Here is an 18,533-nt window from a genome sequence, read left to right on the forward strand (position 1 = left end):
ATGCGGCAGACTAAGTATGACTTGCTGCTGACTGAGCTTGGCGAGGAGCGGATGAAGATGATTGAGGACGATATGGGTGAGTTGGAGGGCAGAATGCGGGAGTGGAGTGCGAAGAAAATTGCAGATGCAGGTGGAATTGAGAAGTGGAATGCATTGCCCGCTGCTGAGCGTGCTGCTTGTGATCTGGCCACGACGACAGCGATGGTCCAAGGACTGGGGGTGGAGGAGCTAGCGTCAATGGATGAGGGCGAAAGGAACCTCTTGACAGTGTGGGTGTGGACGGGATGCTGTATGCATAAGGATCAGAATTCCTTCAAGGGCGGAAACGCGGCAATGACGGCACATTGGAAAGCAATAGGCGCCGTCGGGCCTATCCCACTTGCGAACAAGGACAACGCCGCAGCTGTTCGCAAGGTCCTCCAGCCAGAAAAGGGTGACGCACCAGTGACAGACGACGATATCAAGAAACTCGAAGATATTGCATTTGGCGGGGCAAAGTTAACGGCACCTCGCGGGGTGCGATATTTCATAATGCACTGGACAAACGAGGACAGGGTGATGCTCACGAGCTATTTCTGGAGTTTGCACTGAACGAGGAACGTCTCAGGCGCTTCCCGCAGACGAACAACACGCGATTCAGGAGCCACGGAGAGGCAGCCGTCGAGCTGATAACCCACCTTGATGTATATCGACGCTTCATGGAGGTTATCCGCATCCGAAAGGTCAACCAGACCTACACCAATATCGAGAAAAATGTCAATGCTGGCCTGCACGACAAGCCAACACTCACCGAGCCTCGCGGTTCTGGCGATTTACCATATCTTGATCACCACACCGTACATGCGATTCGTCCATCAAGATGGTGACACAGCGCTCAACGGTGTTTCTCTCGGGCCCTTTCATGCACAAGTTTGTGAGCAGTGCGAGCTGCTCATCTCAGAACCCGACTTAGTGCTAGCGTTCGACTCTGAGCTGTATTCTCTCGCAAGTCTTGATGGCGCATCTCCGGATGAGGACGGAATGAGACTGTTGGAACGCGTGAAGACTCTGCATGAAGCTGGAGATCTGCCTCACCTTGAACCAATGCTTGTCGCCTTTCTTGAGGGAGTGATGGCAACCTCGATCCGGTTCTCATCATAATATGCGCCCGGCGGAATCATTGACGGCCTCACCGACAAAATGAAGGCAAGAGTCTGGCGGCCGGCAACTAATGATGTGAATGAGGGTGCGTTGGGGTCCTATGTTGTCTGGGCACACGATAATCCCACTGGCGCTCTGCACACTCACAATGCTCTCAAAATGTGCCAGCGCAACAGCACTGAGAAATTTGCGGCAACATTTTTCAATGCTGAAGATTATCATTTTGTTATTGCTGCAGCGCGTCGGTTGGAATCAGAGGGCCTAGAGAAGAAGCGGCGACAAGAGCAGAGGGAGTACGACGCGCGGATGCTTGACAAGAAAGAGGCCGCCAATGCGAAGAAGCTTGCAAAGGCAGATGCCATCCGTTCGCGTCTTGATTCCATCCCTCTAATCAAGTCAATCAACGACATCCGGGTCCCATGGATGACGCGGGAGCGTTTGGACGACCAGCTTGAGAAGCTACGGCGGTTATGGAACCCTGACAAGAAAAAATCACAGCGGATTACAATTCCTTGTAAGTCGCATATTCCTAAGCTGGCTGACAAGCAGAAGGCGCTGGAGGATGCATTTTCAGCACATCTGGCACTTCTGGCAGATGAGGTTGGTGACGAGAGCATTGATGGATTGTTTGGAGATGGTTTGGACAGTGAAACAGATACAGAGGTATTGGACGTTGACTACTGGGATGAGGAGGATGCAGAGATGGAGTAAATGTGAATTTTTGACCTTGTTTAATTATATTTTTCGTATAATTTGTATACTCCTCGTTAGCCTAGATATACAGCTATGTGTTCTACTTGCATTCGACGCCCTACTATGCTCAGAGCGTACACACTTTGCCAAACCATCTGAAGCTTTGAGATGTGTGATAGCTGAGACTATGCGAGATCAGTTGATGCACATCAATATTTCATCTGTGCCCACCCCCATATTTTGACTATACAAACAACTTTCATTAAGGGACCTATGGTCACAGGTGAATAATTGTGTCAGCATTGGCCAATCATTAGAGACTTTTGCGACACACCACCGGGAGCCACCCGGTGGCCAAAATCCCTTGCGATCACCGGTGGCTCACATTCTTGTAATCACCTCGCTTTGTGTTGATTTCATGCAATTTTGGTATGATATCATGGTTCTCCACTTGGGGCACCAGAACAATGCTATATTCCTATCTGCGCATGGACCAGTCACGTGATCAGTCACAGCTGTCACAGCTGTCACATCACATGCTCCCCTTACACTTAAGGCAAATAATTTTTGTACCGGTAGGTAGGTAATAGCCTAATGTTGATATGGTTTATTGTGATTATGGTCCTATATCTTGAGATTATAATATTATTCCATATTATGATATTATTCCAATCTTCTCTAGTTTCTATATTCCAAATTTGATTAGAGCCGATGATCACTTGATATCTCACTGGGAATTCCATGGATAAGCATGATTCAAGTTGCCGCCTGGTCTAATCCATGTTACCATTAATGTGAGGGCTCCCTATAATTTTAAGCATCAGGTCTACCTGTACATATGACATATATCCTATACCACAAATCTCCTAATAACTCACTTAGAAGTAAGGAGTCCCTAGTGGAATCAGGGTAGGAAGCATGGAGACGAGTCCCCCTATGAGATTAGATCTCTCATATCACCATATATGCATGGAAAATCTTGTTATTCACCATTATAATAATGAATAGTACTATATATCATATTGGTAATATAGATGTAATCTGCTAGTTGATTATATATCCAATATGTCAAACTTGGCAAATGAGGTGTATACACCTACCAGCATACTTAGATTGATATCTGTATATTCTTGGAGGATGAATTGGGGTGAACATTCGAAGACATGTACATGCAGTACTGGTTTACATGAATAGTAAGGTCTATAGACTGAGTGTTGGACCTTGAGGTGGGTGTATGAGGATATTTGGATGTCTACTAGAACCCTGAACCATAATCAGTCATGGTTCTGCCATGTGTTACTAAAGGTACCTGAAGAGAGGGTAGGTACCCATAGAGCAAAAGAGAGTGCCTTCGATATTACAACTGGTCAGAAAATAATTTCAAGTATGATCCAAGACTTGAATATACAATGGTATAGACCTTCGAATGAGCCTGTCCAGCACTTGAATCAGCCTCATAGCTATTCTAGATCTCTCATAGTAGCATTATCAGTGTTATCTATTCCAATAATGATGAGTTCACCATAGCATGACCTGTACCAGTCTAAGAAATCTGGGTATATACAATAGTAGGAGTATGATCTACCTCCCAGAAACTGGTGCCCTTACCCCTCTAGCATATCTCTATCCTGGTATATACAGCACCTAAGGTCTTTAGGAATTGACTAGCTTTAACACTTATTCTATGGGAGCAAATGGGTGGAGGTGTGCTGGCCTATCCTATAATATTATATCAACTTAGATCCTAAGATTCCGTGCATGTAGTCCCAGGATATCAGCAAAATACTGCTCAATTTAGTATTCAGGCATGCTTGGCAGTAAATAGATCAAGGCAATAGTAACGGAAAATTTCACTGATAGGTCTCAGGGATAGTAGGATGGTATACCTTTCAAATGTACTCCCTTCTAGCTTTATCCACTAAGGATAGGTAGAGATCTGTGCTCATCTTTCAAAGGTGATGGAGATCAAAGGCCACTGATGAGTAAATGCATTGTATTCTTAGTGCCCTATTCACTAAGAGCTAGGAGGATACACACCAGAGCCTCATGTTAGAGCAGCCAAACTCACAACTTAGCCACCTTATATTTCTAAGTACTAGATATTCTCTTTTTAATGACTAAATGGTCAATATGATAATCATATTAGATGATAATAATCAAAATATATTATCAATCAATAGGATCTTTGAGACCCTTCCTTCTAGTGTATACTGCTAGCTTAAGCAGCTATGGAGATAGAGGCTCATCAGTTATATATAAGTTAGTGATGGGTCAGTGCTAACACATTCTATCGACCACTTTTCTCCACTGCCACTGTGCCACGTTCACTCTATGGACGACATTACTTTGGCTGCACATGATGTAGGCCTCAGCACAGCATCCGTCCATTCGGAAGCTGTCTACCAGGATGATATAGGTGTGTAAAAGTCTCGCTTAGTGCTAATAGCTCTTAAACTCTTGTTCAAGCGACGACTTCTTAGCTCCCTCCTTCCAGTTCGCCCATAGATCATTTACCTGCGCTGGTATCTCCTCAGCATCCGCCACTGCGCCACATTCCCTCTGCTGCTGAGATACAAACAGTTAAGCAACAGGAGTTTCTTTTGCCCCCAGACAATGTGGAGCTCGGGCGCGCCGGAGCATGTGACAGAAACCATTACGTTCTCGCCAAAACCAAAGCCAGGGCCCCTCCAGGAGACGAGAGACATCGAACTGCATCAAGGACTCAAGATCGTTGCAGCAATAGGCCTTTGGCGGTACGCGCAACAGTTTGCCACTTCCATCATTCAGGCCGCAAGGAGGAGCGATGTTTTATTGAGCTGTTACTATAGGTCACTTAATGAAAGTTGTTTGTCTGGTCAAAATACACAACTTTGATTTTGTGACGCTGTGTGACATTCTCTAATAATTATACATTCAAACATGCGGAAATTTCCTTTTTGGAACATATGTCACACCTATTACCTTATATAATATTGTGTAACAGCATGTCTGGAGCTAGAACTAATCAATATGTATAGTATCACATTAATAAGAATAATAAACCCTTTAACGTCACATACCAGTGTTACATCCTGTTTTTCAAGTCTTACCACATCAAAATTGTTTATAATTATTTATACCTCATCTTAGATATTGACTTGTATCCTTCAGGAAAAGTTACCATATCTGGAAACAGGATTGATCACATCAGATTATGTTGATTCGTCACCACACATGACATATACGCTAAAAAATACTCTAAGTCTCCAAATTATTGGAGAATTATCTAAGCAAATATCCTAGCATAGACCCAGAAGCTCTTCTCTTCATGTTAGAAGGCTTAACCAGATGGGTCGAGCCTTCTAATATGTAAGAATATCTAGGATTAACAGGTGGTTCGTCTCGACAGAAGCAAGATGTTAGGTAGGATTGACAACAGGGTTACATGCTTGTAATGTCTAAGAAGTGATTGTGCATGTATATATACAGTATGTCGCTATATTTTCAAAAGAAATTCAACTCTTTGTCTTTTTAATACCTAACCACGGCCTCGATCTCAGAGCGTGTTGGCGACAGGTTACTGAGAGAAGAACCTGCAGCAGGCCTACCACCATGCATAAATTCTGGTTTTGAGACACGAGGGAACATAGGGACAGGCACATGTGGCGGCCCGGGGGTGTCTTTCTTAGTAAGGTTGATAGTCTTCTTGTTCCCAAGGCATGATAAGCGATGGATAGATGATTTAGCTGTTAAGGTTTAGACATAGGTAAGTTAACCTAGAGTGCAGCATAGGCAACACACTTTTTGCATCCTTCTTGACTAGAAAGTCTGCTTTATCGTCACTTGGCAATCCACACTTTTAGCAATCCACACTTGACAAGGCAAGGGGTCAAGAGGATAGAACTCCCATTACTGTCATCAGCTGAGTTGTTGTCCTGATCATTTTTATCGGACTTGTTGCTATTGTTGTTGCTATACTTATCATCTATTAAGTATGTCAAAGACAATGTAGATATAGAGAACAAGGAAATGCACTAACTAACTTGGATATGTTTGTGTTCATCATCTTGGCCACCTCAGGGTTAACCCATTGCTCAAGGTAAGCAGATGGAATAGGATCACGAGATGCTGTAGATTTATTAGCTAATTACAACAAGAAAGAGAAGGTGAACCAAGGAAAATACGGTGGCTTTTCCAGCCTTGAGTCGGATTGCCTCTTGCAAACTCAAGATCTCCACCGGAAGGTCGGCAAACAGGGAACATCTGCCAGTTCTGTTAGGAAACAGATAGAAGAACCCAGGCTGGTGTGTCGTTCCTCGCACTATAGGTGAGCGGAAGAGGCAAGAGTCCAGTTAACAGCTCAATAACATCATCATGGTTAGCTGAACAATCAATACTAATCCTTTTTGTATCAACCACCGCAAGCCCATGCAGGATGGCCAGTTGTGTGCTTGGAACCTTTGCTGTTTATGCGCTAGCAAGCAAGACCTTCTGCACCATTAGACACTGTGTTGTACTGATCTGAGAAGAAACATGTCCTATTCAAAATCTGAATACATATGATTTTTAAGCATAATAAAAAAAGCAAACTTGAGGGCTCTGATCGTGTCCTTCACCTGAGATTGGCTTATAGTTCCAGATTTTTTGGAACCTTTCGTAGTCGTTATTGATTATGTTGAGGAACAAGTAATGCAGAAGCTATAGATGTTCAGGATTCTTGCACTCTAACTTGTGCTGATCCTCAAGGCGGTAGAAGAATGCCCGCCAGGCTCTTACAACTCGACCCAGAGCCTCTTAATACATGTATCATTTGTTGATCCCCAAATGAAAGATGCTCTACCCAAACTGCGCATTAGGATCATATATAGTGAGATCTTCTTATTCTCCCCACCACAATCCCCTCGTAGTCTTGATAGTTGTCCGTATTTACCAATAGCCTCAAGGAATAAATGGAGGACAGTCGATGCTTTATTACTGGTGCTAGCACATTGAATATTTGTTCAACGCGAGGCCCACTGGATTTGAGAGCGTGTATTAGATATTTAAAAGTTTAAAAGTGTATGTCAGGGGAACCTCCCTTTCGGCCCCTCGGAGACGATCCCGATTCCGGTCCGACTCCGGTTCCGACTCCGGTGATCGCATCACCGCCTCCGTCAGGCGCATCGCCGCCCCCGCCTGGCGATCCCCCTGGGACCTGGCCTGCGACATGGCGCAGGCATACTGCACGGAGCAACGATCAACCTTGGCGCGTCAAGAGCGCAGTATATAGTTCCGCTACCTAGCAGGCGGACCCTTAGAGTTTCTTCTCTTTGGATCCTCCCCTGCTAGGTCAGCCTCACTTGTATTTGCTTACTTCTATTCACTCTTTGGATCCTCCCCTGCTAGGACCTTGATCTCAGGCCTCCGGGGTTGCCCTTACAGCAGAAGAAACTCTCTACGGGATCAACCGGACAAGATTGCTAGGTTCGGCGCTGACTCAGGCTCGGAATACGAGTCCGTTCCGCCCTCGTCACCGCCCCTACCACTTGTCCCCTCCTCCTCTGTCACTCCTGTCGTCCCCGCACCTGTCATGCCTTCCGGAGCTACTCCTGACGCTGACACTCGGCTGGATGCACTCGAGGCGAAAATCGACCGCCTAACTGAGGCCCTTACTCTTCTCACCACCCAGGCTTCCGCTGCCACTGCCGCCGCTAATACTGCTGGCGGACCCCAAACAACACCACCCCCGGAGACGTCGATTCCGACTCCGACTCCGGTTCAGGGCGATTCGAAGCCCTCTTTGGCGACATCAACCTCGCCTCAAAATTGGTCTTGCGACCAAACCCTCCGTTCACCTTCAACGGCGATCGGGAAACGGCCGCGCGTTCCTTTACGCGGTCCGCACCTACGCCCGCCTTGCCCCTGAGGCCTTTGTGGTCAACGGAGAGGCGAGTGAGGAAAAGGCCGTCCGCTATGCCATGTCGTTTATGGCAGAAGGACCCGCTCAGCAATGGGCGGAGCGCCACGGAAGCAAAGCCCCGTTTCCGTTTCCGTCCTGGGGCTCGTTCGTTTCCGAGTTTCGACTCCGGTTCGTCGAGGAGAACGAGCAAGATCATGCTCTCTCCAAACTGGAGACTTCCGCCTATCACATGGGCACAAAGGATGTCTACCAGTACACCGGCGACTTCGAGGACCTGATGGACCTCGCCGGATTCGAAGACGCGTTGGTCAAGGTGACCAAGTTCCGCCACGGACTTGACCCCTTGATCAACAACGGAATCACGTCCTCGAACGACCCCCCGGACCTCCGGGACTACCTTAGCTGGCGCACCCGGGCCTTCCGTCAATACGAGGCCCTGGTCCGGGCCAAGCTGATCAAGTCAGCCGCCCCCAAGACGCCTGGCGGTTTGATTCGGACTCCGTTTCCGGTCAACCGCATCCCGGCTCCGGCCCCTTTCCGCCCGGTGGCTCCGGTCGTGCCACCCGCGGCCCGCGCCCCCGCTCCGGCGCCTCCAGCTCCCGTCCCCATGGAGTTGGATCGCACTAGGGCTCGGGGCGCCCCTCGTCGCGCCTGCTTCAGGTGCGGCGACCCAAACCATCTCGCCCGGGATTGCCCCCTCCCCGCGGACGTCCGCTCAATGGACATCCTCGACGAGGTGATCCAACAACTCGGTGACGAGATGTTAGCGGAGTTGATCGCCCGCTACTCGGACACAGCTGCGCTGCCGGAGACAGCTGCGGAGTCGATGGCCGGAGAGGATTTTGTCCCCCGCGACGAGTGACTGGTGTGCCCTCGTTCGCGTCCATAAATCGTTTCGCTTGTTTGTATGACGAATCAATTCCTTTGCCCTACAACGAGCCTGAAACGAAAGACATACCCTCCCCTGCCCCCATTTCGACTCCGTCTCCGACTCCGCCCGCGACTCCGGTTGTCGTCCTTCGCCGCCTCACTGCCTGGGAAAAGAAATTGCCCAAGCAGTACACTGTCGCTGCCTCCCCTGGAGTAAACTCCCTCCACCTCCCGTTGGAGCTAGAGTCCACCACCAGTGCGTTGAAGCTCTCCCTTTCTGGGCTTGTTGACTGTGGTGCCACCTCCGACTTCATCGACACGAACTACGGCGCTCGGAATGGCATTCCAGTCCGCACCCTGGCGCAGCCGATTCCGGTCTTCAACGTCGATGGCACTCCGAATGATGCTGGCTCCATCAACCAGATCGCGGACTTGGTCCTACGCTACAAAGGCCATTCCGAGCGCGTTCAACTCGCCGTCACCCATCTCGGTAAACAAGACCTCATCCTGGGGTACTCTTGGCTGCGGAAGCATAACCCAGAGATCGATTGGGAAACCAAGGAGGTCAAGATGACGCGGTGCCCCCGCGGCTGCTCCACTTGCCGCGAGGAAGAACGCGTTGAACGGACTGAGCTACGGCGACTCCGGCTGCTCCAGAAGCGACTCCGCTCCGGCCCGTTCCCCTCGGTCTGCGCCATGGACCTTTCTGGGTCTGATGACGGAGACGATTCCGTCTCCGGCGACGACTCCGGCCTGCCTGATCTGACGCCGGACTCTGACGACGACGATGAAGATGGTCAGCTTGAAGATGGTGACCGCATCTTCTACACCTCGTTCCGTCCCTCGGAGGAGATACGCGCTGGCAGTACTGTCTCGCAGCGCCTGGCTGAAGCCTTCGCCAGGAACTCCGCTCCCCCGCCCTCCGAGATCCCGGACTGGGCTAAAGAGTTCCAGGACGTCTTCAACAAGGAGTCTTTTGACACGCTCCCGGAACGGAGAACCTGGGACCACGCCATCGAACTCGTCCCCGACGCTAAGCCGGCCAACTGCAAGGTGTACCCCATCTCGCCCCTTGAGCAACGCGAGCTCGACGCGTTCATCGAGGAAGGGCTGTCGACGGGCCGGATTCGCCCCTCCAAGTCTCCGATGGCGTCTCCGGTCTTCTTCGTCAAGAAGAAGGACGGCGGACTCCGCTTTGTCCAGGACTATCGGGCCCTCAACGCGATGACCGTCAAAAACCGGTACCCCCTTCCACTGATCAACGACCTCATCAACCGGCTCAAAGGCGCTCGTTACTTCACCAAACTCGACGTTCGTTGGGGCTTCAACAACCGTCCGGATCAAAGAAGGTGATGAGTGGAAGGCAGCTTTCCGGACTAACCGAGGCCTGTTCGAGCCCTTGGTGATGTACTTGGCCTGACGAACTCTCCCGCGACGTTCCAAACGATGATGAATGACATTTTCCAGGACCTCATCCTTTCCGGAGACGTCATGATCTACCTGGACGACATCCTGATCGCCCATTCCGACCTCCGGAAACACCGACAGATCGTCCAGGAGGTCTTGCGCCGACTCCGAGAGCATAAGTTGTACCTCCGAGCGGAGAAGTGCGACTTGAAAAATCGTCAATCGAATACCTCGGAGTCATCATCTCCCACAACCACGTCGAAATGGACCCCGTCAAGGTCGCAGGCGTCTCCGCCTGGCCGACTCCGGAAAACAAGAAGGATGTTCAGCAGTTCCTTGGGTTCGCTAATTTCTACCGCAGGTTCATTCGCGACTTCTCGGCCCTCGCGCGTCCTCTCTTTGCGCTCACCAAGAAGGACCAGCAATGGACTTGGGGCGACGCGGAGGCCTCCGCGTTCCAAGCGATCAAGGACGCGGTCACCTCGGAACCGGTCCTGGCGATTCCGGACGACGCACGGCCTTTCCGACTCGAGGCGGACAGCTCTGATTACGACGGGGGCGGTTCTTTCACAATCCGCCCCGGACGGGAAGTGGCACCCTGTAGCATTCTATTCCAAAAGCTTAAATGATGTCCAGCGCAACTACGAAATCCACGACAAGGAGATGCTCGCGATCATCCGCGCACTCGAGGAGTATAGACACTTCCTCGAGGGTGCCGCGCATCCCGTCGAGATTTGGACTGACCATAAGAATTTGGAGTACTTCAGGAAGACGCAGCACCTCAACCGGAGACAGGCCCGCTGGTCCCTCTACCTCTCCCGGTTCGACTTCACGCTGCACCACAAGCCCGGTCGCGACATGGGCCGACCTGACGCCCTCTCTCGGAGACCCGACCACGGAATCGATTCCGACAACTCCGACGTCGTCCTTCTGCGGCCCGAACTCTTCCACGTCCGGCGCCTCGAGGGTGTTTCCGTTTCCGGTCCCGGTTCCGAACTTCTTCGCGACATTCGCGATGCCCTCTCCGGTGAGCCTGACCTGGAGGAGCCCGTCGCACTAGCGGCCCGGCAACTCCTAAAGGTCCAAGGTCAAGCTCGAGGCCCCCCGCTCCTCACGCTCCGACGAGTGGGCCGTCTCCGGTGGTCTTCTCCACTTCCGTGGGAAGATTGTCGTGCCCAAGGACAAGGACCTCCGGAGGCACATCATCGAGCTCTGCCATGACACTCGAGTCGCCGGACATGCCGGTCGCTTCAAGACCTTGGAGTTGGTCTCCCGGAACTACTGGTGGCCTCAGATGTCTCGCCATATCGGCCGGTACGTCGCGACCTGCGACTTGTGCTGTCGCACCAAGGCGCTCCGGAGACTGCCCCACGGAGAGCTACACCCGACGGAAACACCCCCGGAGCGCTGGCATACCGTCTCCGTCGACTTCATTGTCGAGCTCCCGAGGCCCATGGGTACGACGCGATCATGGTCGTCGTGGACACCCTTGGGAAGCGAGCCCACTTCTCCGAGTGCCATACCACGGTCGACGCAGTAGGAGCAGCCCGCCTCTACTACCGGAATGTCTGGCGCCATCACGGGACTCCGGAGAAGTACGTCTCCGACCGTGGCTCACAGTTCATCGCGGACTTCACCCGAGAACTCTGGCGTCTAATCGGCATCAAGCCAGCCACGTCCACCGCGTATCATCCGCAAACGGACGGTCAGACAGAGCGCGTCAACCAGGAGTTGGAGCAGTACCTGCGGATCTTCACCAACTATCAGCAGGACGACTGGGATGAGCTGATTCCGGCCCTGGAGTTCGCTTACAACAACCATGTCCACTCATCCACGCAGCAAGTCCCCTTCATGACGGACACGGGACGGCTTCCGCGCATGGGCTTTGAACCCGGAGCCCGTTCCGCTATGGAGTCTGTGAACGAGTTCCGCGACCGAATTGCCACTGGGGTTGCCGAAGCCAAGGCCGCGCTCACTAAGGCCAAGGAAGAGTATAAGCGCTACTACGACCGGAGACGCACTCCGTCTCCGGAGTTCAAGGTTGGCGACCGTGTTTGGCTGGATGCCTCTGACATCAGGACGACTCGCCCCTCGGAGAAGTTCTCCCACCGCCGCCTCGGTCCGTTCAAGATAGTCGCGGAGATCAGCAAAGGTGCCTACAAGCTCGACCTCCCTCCGCGCTACTCGAAGCTCCACCCGGTCTTCCCGTCGTCAAGCTTGAGCTCGCCCAAGACGACCCCTTCGACGGACGCCCCGGCTACGACCAGCCCCCTCCGGACCTCGAGGACGGAGTCCCGGAGTGGGAAGTAGAGGAGATCTTGGACGCAAGGGTGAGGTATAAACGGCTGAATTACCGTCAGATGGAAAGGCTACGACGCGTCGCACGACCAGTGGGTCCGCTTCGACCGCGTCTTCGCCCCGGACAAAATCGCGGAGTTCTACCGTAAGTACCCTGGCAAACCACGGCACATCGCCTCCGCAACCTTCGACTCGATTCCGTTCCGGTCTATGCGTCGGGACGCCGCATTCAAAGGGGGGTGATGTCAGGGGAACCTCCCTTTCGGCCCCTCGGAGACGATCCCGATTCCGGTCCGACTCCGGTTCCGACTCCGGTGATCGCATCACCGCCTCCGTCAGGCGCATCGCCGCCCCCGCCTGGCGATCCCCCTGGGACCTGGCCTGCGACATGGCGCAGGCATACTGCACGGAGCAACGATCAACCTTGGCGCGTCAAGAGCGCAGTATATAGTTCCGCTACCTAGCAGGCGGACCCTTAGAGTTTCTTCTCTTTGGATCCTCCCCTGCTAGGTCAGCCTCACTTGTATTTGCTTACTTCTATTCACTCTTTGGATCCTCCCCTGCTAGGACCTTGATCTCAGGCCTCCGGGGTTGCCCTTACAGTGTAGAATTAAGCACGCATGAAGTATTGTCATCAGTAGGGGTGAACAGGAAACCCGCCGTTCGTCGCATTGGGAGAGCTGCTGGCCAAGATATCAGCAGACGATGTGACCTGTAATAAGTGAATTCAGAGCTTACAAGTAATAGAAGAACATACTATGCGTGAATATCCGTCAACAAATCCATAGATGACAACACCCTATAAGATTGACTTGTGGTGTCTGTCAACATGCCAGAGTGCGTTGGGGCGTGCAACCTTGTACTTGCATTGCTCAATAGTCCGTCGCTGGCGCAACACCCACCTAAGGCCATCAACACGTCGGAGAGAAGCATGTACCTGGCGCTTCTAAACTTGAATACCCTATACTTGGAGATGGCCACGGAGATATTGCACACCAGACCCCGGCTTTTCCTGTCGATAAGATCGTACCAATGCATCCAGCTCAGCTTTGGTCAAGTCTGAATAGCGATGAAGAATATTGCATTCTTTCAGAAATGTGGTGAGTTTACAGCGGCTGATGTTCATAACTCGGGCCAGTGCGCTGATTGAGATACCGCGATGAGGTGCCATAGCCTCAACAACGAAAGCTTTATTGATGATTTTGCGAGGGTGACCACGTTTGCCTGTATAAACCACAGTGACAGGGTTAGCACTTGCCACATTAGTCTCCTTGCTGAAGTATAGTTCAGCTAACATATAGGAGCCAGACTACAAATGCTTACCATGCTGAACCCGTCTCTTGCCTTTCACATATCGCATGAACCAGGTGTCCAACAGCTTTTGCACAAGAATGGATCCAAGTTATTGAAATATACTCTTCAGCAGAATGTTCCTCGAATGCCTCAAGTATGGCCACCATCTCTCAGGTCATATTTTGCACCACATATTCAAGACGATGAGCATCAGCATCTTGGTGTCACGCACCTGTTAATCCCAATTATCTCTTCCAATTACATGCGGGTGACCATTCTAATTAGAAGAGATGATATAAAAAGCCCTATGCTGCAATAAAGGGGGCTATAAAACTGCAATATCTCTAGGACCCCAGACTCTAAGTCATTTCATGTGTTATCGCACAAGGTCAGTGTGACATTTTGTGACATTTTGTGACATTTGTAACTGGCATGATACTATTAATAACATCTGTGTAGCCTGGTATCCACTATGAACTGCCAGGTTTACTGAGACAATAAGATGTGACACTGGTATGTCACATTACAAAGAAGCTATCATATAAGCATATTCTGGTATGAATAATAATAATATCAAACCTCCAGGACACAACACTTATGATATATGTGACCTAGTGTGACAAATTTCCTAAAAGGGAAATTTTCACTGTTTGACTGTATGATCATCTGAGGATGTCACAGATCGTCACGAAATCCAAGTTGTATATTTTGACTATACAAACAACTTTCATCAAGTGACCTATACTTACAGCTGAATAATTGTGCTAGCACTGGCTAATTAATAGCTGATCTATATCGAATCCAGTGATATCTCACTCAGTAGATGACTTTTATAGGTAATTGAAGCAATACCAGGGGTGCCTAAATGATAAGATCAATATCCTGGACAATCAAATGTTATTAGTATAGCTATATCATCTCATGATGATTCATCACCTACATTGATGCTGCAATATCTCTACCAATCCTGCATTAAGTCAGATGATTCTTGTACTGGTAGGTAGGTCATGACCTAGTGCTCATATGCTCTGATCTAATCATGGTCCTATATCTTGAGACTATGATATTATACTGTGTTTCTTTAGTTTTTCATGTTTCAAATTTGATCAGACTTAATGATCACTTGATATCTCACTGGAAAATCCACGGATAAGCGTAATGCAAGGTGTGCTCTGTTCCAATAGATGGCCATCGAAGATATAGGAGCTCCTTATGATTTTACACATTATATTTACCTTTATATATGACATATATCCTAACACACCAATCTTCTAATGACTGAATTAGAAGTGAGGGATCCCCAATGGTATAAGGGTAGAAAGCATGAGAAGGGTCCTCCTATAGTATTACACTTTTCACACCATATTATATGCATGAAAAATCTTGTTATTCCCTGTTCTAATAATGAATAGTACTGCACATCATATTAGCAATACAGCTGTAATCTGCTAGTTGATTATAGATCAAATATGTGAAAGTTGGCAAATAAGGTGTATAAATCTACCCACATACTCCGATTGATCTCTATATACCGTTAGAGGATGCATTGGGGTGAACATTGCAAGATGAGTTGAGTGCAGAACTAGTTTACATGAATTGTGGGGTCTATAGACTGAGTACTGGACATTAAGATGCATGTATGAGGATATTTAGATGTCTAGTAGGACCCCATACTATAATCTTTTGTGGTTCTGGCATGTGTTACAAAAGGTAGCTGAAGAGAGGTAGGTACCCATAGAGCAAAAGAGAGTGTCTTCGCTATTACAACTGGTCAGAAATTAATTTCAAGTATGATCTAAGACATGAATGCAGGATTGTATGGACCCCTAAATGAACCTGTCCAGTACTTGAATCAACTTCATAGCTATTGTGGATCTTTCACAGTACCATTATCAGTGTTATCTATCCCAAAAATAATGAGTTCACCATAGTATGGCCTTGGTGAATCTCATTGATTTGAGTACATCTACAGGTAGGGGGGTATTATGCACCTCCCAGAAAATGGTGCCCTCACCCTGTTAGGTTATCTCCATTCTAGAATATATAGCACCTAAGGTCTCAAGGAATTGACTGACCCTCACAGTTGCTGTGTGGTCACAAATAGGTAGAGATGTGGTAGACCATCCTATTGCTCCAGATTAACTTGGATCATGACATTTCATGCAGTCCCAGGATATCAGCAAAACACTGCTCTACTAAGTATTTAGGCATTCTTGGCAGTGAATAGGTAATGATAACAGAAAACATGGCTGATAGGGCTCAAGGATAGTAGGATGATATACCTTTCAAATGAACCTTTTCCCAGCTTTATCCACTAAGGCTAGCTAGAGCTATGAGGTTATCTTTCAGAGGTGATGGAGATCAAAGGCCACTGATGAGTGAATGCATTGCATTCTTGGTGCCACATTCAGTGGTACTTAGGAGGATACATACCAGAGCCTTATGTTGGAGTAGCCAAACTCACAAGTTGGCCACCTTACATTTTTACAGCTACTTGCAAAATAGTAGGCCAAAAAAAAAATTCTACTCATTGGAGCGATGACAGTTATGATGCAATGCCGTGTAAGCCGAAGCATATGATGTCATCAACATGGTATAAGTAAGTATGTGCTCCAGCCTCCACAACGCGCTCATGTGTGCTTACTCTCAACCACCATGCAACCATTCTATCCATATGGAATTCCGCCCCAGCAGCTTCCGCAACAACTCCAACGACATCCACGGGGGTATGAACAGAATCAACGTCGACCCTATGCAACAGCCCAGTACTTGCTTGGGATGACGAACGAGATGCCGCCTTTGTCTCAGCAGGACCTGGCCATGGCGCATATGAATCGCGCCCTCGACAACGGAGCCTTTGAGCACCCCGAGGCTCCTCAAGCCACGGGTGTTGGTAATGGGCTGCCTCAGGGAGGAGGAGGAAGAAACTCGGTTGGCGGCAGACCAGGTACGTCTCTACCATCCGCATACTCCTTCTTCAGATAGTCTCCCATAGCTGCTCGATCGGCACACTTCAAAGCTGGCATCCCAACTCCGAGTCCCGGGGCCAATGGTACTGCAATTGAGGTCCCAACCCCGTTTAGTCGGACTATCAATGCTGCCGACTTCCTATCCCGTGTTCGTGCTATCATGGGTGTTCCCGAAGATGCACCGCTGAGCTGGAAGACGACTAGAGAGGGGAAGACAGTTGCAGGCCAGCGGTTTTCGACGGTGGAGGATGCTAAAATGGCGATCGCAACCATTACTGAGATGATTGACTCGCCCCGGCGTGTCAATCCTGTCATCCTTCGGATTGTCGACAACCGTCCTCCTCCCCCCAAGGTGTGTCTGTTCCGTACCCTCGAGCTCTCACTCATATGCTCAGGACGACAAGGACAAGAAGGAGCCGAAGGAAACAGAGGTTGCATATCGAGAGGAGATGGGGATAGTGAAGGACAATTTGGTTTGCAACGACAAGGATTGTCCTAATGACTACTGCTATCGACGTCGTGGACCGAATGGAGATAAAATTGGGCCGCACATGCCTACTAACTGGGAGATGATCACACTCTGGGCTCGTCTTATGGTTCCCTTTGCCATACAAGTATGTTTGTCACTCAGGGCTTCCACAGAAAAACAACCCCGCTGTTCCTCGCGACTGCAGCGTCCCACCCAATAGCATCAAATTCGATGGGTTACTAGATCAGAAGGACCGTCGTCAGCAACGTAGCTCTCGCCCCGGGGCCACCACGAACGTCGAAGTCAAACCTGATATTCATATTCATCTTGCCGACGGTCCCCTTGGTCCCTCATACACAAACCACGGTCGATCTTCCAACAAACGAGCTCGTGATGACGAAGATGACGATGACGATGACAGCGAGATCGTTCCCGTTGCTGACTTGCTTCGAGAGCTTCACGCGAAGATGCCCGAGACCGACTTCATGCAATATCAAGTAAAGCTCCAGCCAAAGAAGATCAACTACTGTCACCAGTTGCTCGACTTCACGAAGGATGAATTGATGGAGATGGGGATTGACCGCGGGGTAGTGAAGGACTTGACTCGAGGGGCACACAGAGCGCTGCGTAAGGCAAAGAAGAGCCGTATTGAAGACAAGGAAAACGAGAACCAAGTTTAAGCCGTCATTCGTTCCTCCAATTTGACGACACAATGTATAATTACTTGTAATAGCGCTTTATTTTACCGTACATACTTACAACTACTGTACATAGACAACAATCAAATTTTCAACTCAGACAACATACCCGCAGTCCTTGTACCATCCATAGATGTTCTCCGGAGTCATTGCATCGAAAACAGCCTCCCAAAGTACTCCAAATGGATCTACATTTCCATTGCCAGTCAACTCGAAGAGAGCGTAGTCTCTGTTGCGTCGTAGCCATGCTTTCATTGCTGAGAAACCTTCTTCGATGGGGTTGAGGTCGGGAGAGTAGGGTGGGAGGTAGACAAGTCGCATACCACTAATTAAAGATCATGAATAAGCACTCCAGGTTTACGGGTTTGAGATGAGACTGACCGGGCCTCAACGATATCACGTAGGTTGTCCGCGTGATGGCTACTGGCATTGTCCATAACGAGAACTGAGTTTGGTTGTGGGTATGGGTTCATCTGGTCCAATAGGCCACGAATATACTGCTCAAACTCGATGGCAGTCCACGAGCGAGTGATAATATCAAGATAGAGAACGCCGTCTAGCGAAATAGCAGGCAAAACGGAGTATCTGAAACATGTAAGAGTTCTGAGCATGGCACGAAGCCTGATGACGCACTTGCTGCCCCGAATGAAGAAATCTCGACGTCGAGCTCTCTGTCCTGTTGGTGCCCAACCTCCTTTCCTCTGTGTGGTCCTTCGATCGCAATGAGACTCATCAAGAAAAACGAGGGTTTCTGCTGGGTAGAGGTCGCCAATAAGGGCCTGATACTCGCTGCGCTTGTCCTCATTTCGTTCTCTTGC

General features: G+C 49.6%; 2 protein-coding genes across 2 annotated transcripts; both read left to right on the forward strand.

Moving 5' to 3' along the window:
• MIND_01332800 (uncharacterized protein) lies at positions 1-866 on the forward strand (the record flags this gene model as incomplete). The annotated part of the gene is made up of 2 exons (XM_037369776.1): positions 1-516; positions 555-866. 2 exons carry the CDS (start codon positions 1-3, stop codon positions 864-866), a joined length of 828 nt encoding a protein of 275 aa, XP_037213772.1.
• Positions 867-1,179: 313 nt separating this feature from the next.
• On the forward strand, positions 1,180-1,851 carry MIND_01332900 (uncharacterized protein; the record flags this gene model as incomplete). Its single annotated transcript, XM_037369777.1, has 1 exon — positions 1,180-1,851. One exon carries the CDS (start codon positions 1,180-1,182, stop codon positions 1,849-1,851), a length of 672 nt encoding a protein of 223 aa, XP_037213773.1.
• Between the last annotated feature and the right edge of the window lie 16,682 nt (positions 1,852-18,533).

Source organism: Mycena indigotica (genome assembly GCF_014461135.1).
Source record: "Mycena indigotica strain 171206Taipei chromosome Unknown Mind.scaff0015, whole genome shotgun sequence".
In the NCBI taxonomy this organism is placed as follows: Eukaryota; Fungi; Basidiomycota; class Agaricomycetes; order Agaricales; family Mycenaceae; genus Mycena; species Mycena indigotica.